At 37.7% G+C, this 6,098-nt stretch overlaps 1 protein-coding gene across 1 annotated transcript; it reads right to left on the reverse strand.

Moving 5' to 3' along the window:
- Positions 1-230: 230 nt before the first annotated feature.
- On the reverse strand, positions 231-2,201 carry LOC148298274 (uncharacterized; the record flags this gene model as incomplete). Its single annotated transcript, XM_088276996.1, is given in 2 exon segments — positions 231-291; positions 1,639-2,201. Coding segments are annotated over 2 exon segments (624 nt in total), but the record flags the coding sequence as incomplete, so codon positions are not given.
- Between the last annotated feature and the right edge of the window lie 3,897 nt (positions 2,202-6,098).

The following is a 6,098-nucleotide window of genomic DNA, read 5'->3' on the forward strand; positions in this document are numbered from 1 at the left end:
CATGAGCTCTTGGGACTTCAGCCTGAGCTTTGCCGCCCTTATTTCTTCGTTGTCATCTTCAATACAGTTATAGATGGAATTGCCGTATTTCTTCTTCTTTTGCTTATCCTTGGATAATATTTCATCAAGCTGTAAGGCGAGCTCATAGATCTGCGCCTTCAGCTTTATATTCTGTTCGATGAGTTTTTCCTTCTGAGAGTAAGTGGGCATTAAGTTCGAGGGAAGTTTGTTCAGGTCCCCAGGATCATCTTCCTCCTCTTAGGAGTATTCGAGCTTGCTATTCCCATTGATCTGCGGTCCGAATCGGCTTTAATCATTCTATTCATGCTGGTCATCTCCTTGCTGTTCGCTTTCATTCACTGACACTTTCAAAGACATCAATTGTATGATGTTATATTTATTATAATAGCAGACCATACATTGTAAAGCTTGGCTTGATAATCTGAATAATGAGCAGTGTTCCAGCCTTCACAAGCTTTAGAGCTTTGATGAATCAACCGGCCTGTTTGTTGCCAGGAAAGATCTGTTGTTTGCGAGATTAATAACCAGCGCAAGTTCATTCGTTATATTTATTACTCACTACTTTTGTATATCAAACCAAATATTCATATCAAGGATTTTGAAGATTGCTGCACTGGCAAGAGAATATGTTGCATAAGCAAGTACTTGTAATGCAATCAGCAGCATCTACTCCTATTCTGAACCAATGCTGTTGTCTTAAGAATAATTCTTCGCACGAGCAAAAGTATAAGAAATATATTAATAAAAAGGAATGCAATCGATACTGCAGACTATAATATATACTACTGCGGTTATTACAATAGTTTGTGATGAAATTGAATAATATTTGTTAAATAATAAAATGCAAAAGGCTAACAATGTTTTCGAAGAGAACATATCCCGCAATGATAAAATATACAAAATCGTAATTCCCAAATATCATTTCATTAAAGATTCCGTGTTCTACTAAGTAAACTTGCACGACTTCGTCAAAAATTAAATTTATAATCATTCTTTCCGGTTTAATGAACTCAAGCAGTACCACGAGCAACTGCAATAGCTTCATGTAAGTTCTAGTTTATTCGTCAGTTCGATTTGCCCCAATTCCCCAAAAAGCACTTTTGGAAAAAAACTAATAAAAATCCTGAAATGATCGACGAAAGGAGGATCGTTCTGTAAAGGTACTTTGATGTGCTTGTGAATAACCCATTTACCAGAGGCTCAACGTTAATTAAAAAATTTATTAACGTCTGCAAAAATGGGAGCAAAATCAAGAGGAACTACTCCGCGAGAAAATACGATGATAGCATAATCCTATCACGAACTTATTCGGTTAAAAAAATTGACTCCAGTCGGAAGATTAATATCAAATAATGGGTGAAATGATTTATATTTTGTTGAACAGGCCAAAGTAGCAATCCCGAATGTATATGTATAATATATATATATGACGAATGCGATTGGCAGAAAGGATACAATTTGATGATATTCTTCATAAAAGCATATGGGTGGGGTTTTCCAAATATTTCTTAACTCGAGTGAGCCATTGGGCGGCAACAGCACCGTCGACAACTCGATGATCGGCTGATATTATAGCCTCCATTACTTCTGCTACTCTGTATAATTTGGCATAAGTACCTGTAAGGTCTGGAAGGATCGGTTGATGCTTCATCAAAGAGGATCTTTTTCTCACTAGTGCCAACTCCCAGGATTGCGGATTGAGGAGGATTGATCACAGATGTAACGGTGCTGATTCCAAACATCCCAAGGTTGCTGATGGTGCATGTCCCTCCCTGATACTATCGAGGATCCAGCTTTCCTTATCTTGCTCTTTTTGCAATATCTCGCGTTCTCTTGGCAATTTCAATTAATCCCAAGGTGTCTGCTCTAAAAACAATTGGCGTGATTAGCCCTCCTTCGGTTGCAACAGCCACGCTGACATCGGCAAATTTGAATTGCTTTACGTGGTTGCCATGCCATTGCGAGTTGACAGTCGGGTAGTCTCTCAGAGCCAAAGCCATTGCCTTGATGATGATATCGTTCACACTTATCTTGACTCCGTTTTACTTTTAGTTAGCATTGAATGCTGCTCGAAGTTGGCTCACTTTATCCATTTAAATGGAAAGTGAGACATAATAGTGAGGAATTGTTGTTTTTGATTCAATTAATCTTGCCGCAATAATCTTTCTCATGCTCGACAATGGCAGTTACTCGAAAGGGTTTTCGGGGAAAGATGCGATTTGTTTCTTTGCTATTGGCTTGACTTATTCCACTTTCGAAGTCTCAATTATCTTAACTTATTGAATAATTTATGGAGCCCTATAAGATTCAATGTCTTGTCTAATAATTCGGCCGTTGGGTCCAGATCCTTTTCCTATTAGTGCGAGATTGATGCCTTTTTATTCTGCTGCAGTTCTTGCAGCTGGGCTCGCAACAATATGAGTGTTATTGGAAATATTTGATCTTGTTGAAGTGCTTGTCAGCTTCTCGAAGGATGCGGGAGATTCTGTCACTGGAGATGTGCTCGTAGTTGCAGCGATCGCGCTGTTCAGAGTGAAATCCTTAAATGAGCCAACATCATTTTTATTCTTAACACTAATCCCTAAAGTCTCTCCAATTTTTAGATTGCTATTGATAGGGACAAGGATTTTAGCTAAAATACCCTTTTAGCTTGCTTCAAATGCGACTGTAGCCTTATCAGTTTAAATTTCACAAAGGCCATCTCCTTATGAAAAGGAATCTCCTTATTTGATCAACCATTTGACGATCTTGCCTTCAGTCATCGTTGGACTGAGAGAGGGCATTCTAAATAAATAGACCGTGTTACTTGAGAGAATTGTGTTGAGGATAAGTTTTCGTATTGATTGTTTAGGATTTGGGCTCAGATTTGAGGACTGGCTGAGCTGTTTGGGTCAATGGCTCTGCTGATTGTTTGGAAGGGTCAAATGAGTAATTTGAAAATGATTAAACTTCCTACTTTTTCTTAACGATCACAGCAACTGGAGCTCCAATCGGCAGATTTTTGTCAGACTACTTAATTTGGGCCAAGTATCCTTTCTCCATAACCTAAAATCCCACGGTTGCCTTATCTGTTTAGATTTCGCAAATGATATCCCCTTCGACAACCTTGTCTCCAATTTTCTTCAGCCATTTCACAATTTTGCCATCCGACATGGTTGGGGAGAGAGAAGGCATCTACCAATTATTAAAAGAGTACAGTGAGGACCTCGTGAAGGGGGTATTTGGTAAAGCCATATGAAATTGGTTTGAAGAGAGATCTAGTTCGTGGATTGTGCAGCCCTCGATAGTGAATACTAAATTTGCTGGTGAATAGATTGATCCTGGAGGAGTTAGGAAGCAACAAAGTCCGAGATATGAGACGCATCATAATTAATCAACTTTAATTTAGATGAAGCTAATAGACTCGATGCCTTATTTAATATATTAATAAATCATATTGAACACATTTGGGGTATGCAGTGCAACTCCCACATCATTGAAAAGTAAGAATACTTCTACAGCTTGCTCAAAGTGCTCGAACAATTCGAATATACTCGCTCCCCAGAAGTCCTGAAGTAGTATACAAGGAAAGTAAAACTAAACTAATGCAGAATAGATAAAGGCTAAAGTTCTACATTGACTCGTTGAACAGGAAGAAATAATAGATGGAGTCCAAGCAAACATCCAAAATGGACTATCGCCAAACGTAGCAAATTTCTACGCTTTTTAACAAACACAACGACGGGTACAGGCCGAATTCTAACACGATCAGTATGCACTCTAATATGAATTCCAGCATACAAATTAACACTTAATTAATTTAAGAGAACATACTGCTCGAGGAATAGTATCTGCTGCAGATTCAAAACAATAAAATGTATTCTAGTAATAGTAATCACTAATTGTCTTCGTCAACCAGCCAAAGGAAAAGGCCCTTATCCCATTTCGCAGGAGACTCATCCCACCTGAAAAGGCCCTCGTCACAATAATCCCCGCAACTGAAAAGACAGTCATCACAGTATAAGTCAATTGAAAGCCAACTCGATCAGCAATCTCAAAGCGACATGAACATAAAGATAAAGGAGATTCTCACCTCGAAACTTCAGGAAAAGGAGGCAATCATTTTCACAATGGACAAGAAACTCGAGAAGCTGGTCGAGGAGAATAATGGATACAACTCAAGGCTAATGAAGTTGAAATTCTATAAGTAGTACCGAGTGATGGAAAAATAATTGAATGGAGCGAATTTACTCAGCGTAAAGCTCACCGAAGAAATCAAACGAAGAACCAATTTGATCGATAGTCTCAAACGATAAAGAAAATGAATTTATTCACAAAACTTATTATCACGTCGTCATGCAATCGAGACGTCTGTTAATTATTTATTGAATAACTCTGCATATTTGACAATAGCATAGAAGAGTTCTCACTCTGACTATAAAACTGTTAGTTAATATATTTATGTTGCCTCTCTTTCAACTTCCTGTCTCTATATATAAAATAATAATATTTATCTGCAGACATGCATAAGTCTTAAGAAAAGCACTGAATCACAACTCACTAGGCATATTTGCCACGAATGTATTCGGTGAGGATGCCTTGTCTTTTGCGAGGGGCTCCCCCAAAGCTTAAAACATTCTTTTGAGAATCTTTCAGGTAAGAATCATGAAGCCTTCGCCTCCCTATTTCCTCACCCCTCGAATTATCATTGCCGTACTGTTTTTCCATACCAAACTTATTCCCGTCTTCCTTCATTTATGGGCTTTCCTTTTATTTTTTGGAGTAGTATGAGCTATCTTCAACATTCTTGAACGGGGAACGATAAATATCTCTTCTTCCAGGGCTCTTCGAGAAGTATGAATCTTCTTGACGGTTCGATGACTATTTTTTATCATTATTAGCCTTATTAGAATAAATTAGGCCTTGGGGGCTTTCATTTTCCCGTATGAGAGCCTATCTTTGGGGACTTTAAGTCTTGTCATAATTAATGCTGTGTTTAATGGGCTGCATTTCCACACTTTTAAATCTGGAGTTATTATTAGGACTGAACTAATAGTTGTATTTAGTTGGATGCAAATTGGCTTTACTCTCTTCCTCCAAAATGAAATCCCTATTCTTTTGATTCTGCTATTGACTTATTGCATGATCCCTTTTACTGACTCCAAGATCATTATTTGTATTTGATATTTCTTTCGTTGGCTGATTTTGAAACAATGATTATTTGAAGGTGATTTATCGAACTATATTTTAGTCTTGATATTTGTTTGGATCGAGTGTTCCTTCAATTTCTGCTTTGATTTCGATGATTCCTTGCAATTACTGGTTAACTCGAATGGACATGCATAAAACGAGGATCCAATTGACGATTCCCATTGAAAGCATAGCTGCCGATACGGCTACAATCACGATAACATCGATTTCGCTGTATGCAAACGTGCACATTTTCGGCAGTTCAATCAGAATGCTCAAGTAAGTGCCAAATACTATGATATAACTGAGCAAAATTATGCTTTATATCATGTAAAACACTCGGATAGTCCACAAGCCCACGAAAATTGACACCACTCTTTATTTTACAGTGCTTTTCACGCTCATTAAATCCTTATTGTGTTCATGAACCAGCATAGGAATCTCTGTATGGTATTTGGCCACCATTGTTTTCAGGCCGATGATAAAAACAATGAGACATAAAAAAACAGAAACTGCTGTAAAAGTGAAGCTAATTGGTAGTATATTGTTGACTAATGTAGGTGCTGAATATTTTGCTAAAGTGTATGCATCGAAGCAAGTCGTAGTGTCGAGAATAAAAAGAGCAGAGGACTGTGTAGTTTCATACCCAATGTATCCCTTGATAGCCATATAAACCAAGACTGTGATTGCGAAAGCAAGTTGGAGGCATTCGAAAATAAAAATTATTATGACGAGTTTTGGTTTCGGAATCAGCTCAGGAACATATTCCTCGGTTTGTAGAGTCTTATTGATCATTTAATTAAATCTTATTTGATTATACATATATTGGACCGTGGGTAAACCATTTCCTTGGACGGGCAATTCCCAAAACGAGTAGCAATTATAATGAATATAGGGAATTTAAATAT

The sequence above is a fragment of the Brachycentrus maculatus genome, unplaced genomic scaffold (assembly GCF_059751285.1).
Source record: "Brachycentrus maculatus isolate JH-2025_06_01 unplaced genomic scaffold, ASM5975128v1 h1tg002266l, whole genome shotgun sequence".
Classification (NCBI taxonomy): Eukaryota; Metazoa; Arthropoda; class Insecta; order Trichoptera; family Brachycentridae; genus Brachycentrus; species Brachycentrus maculatus.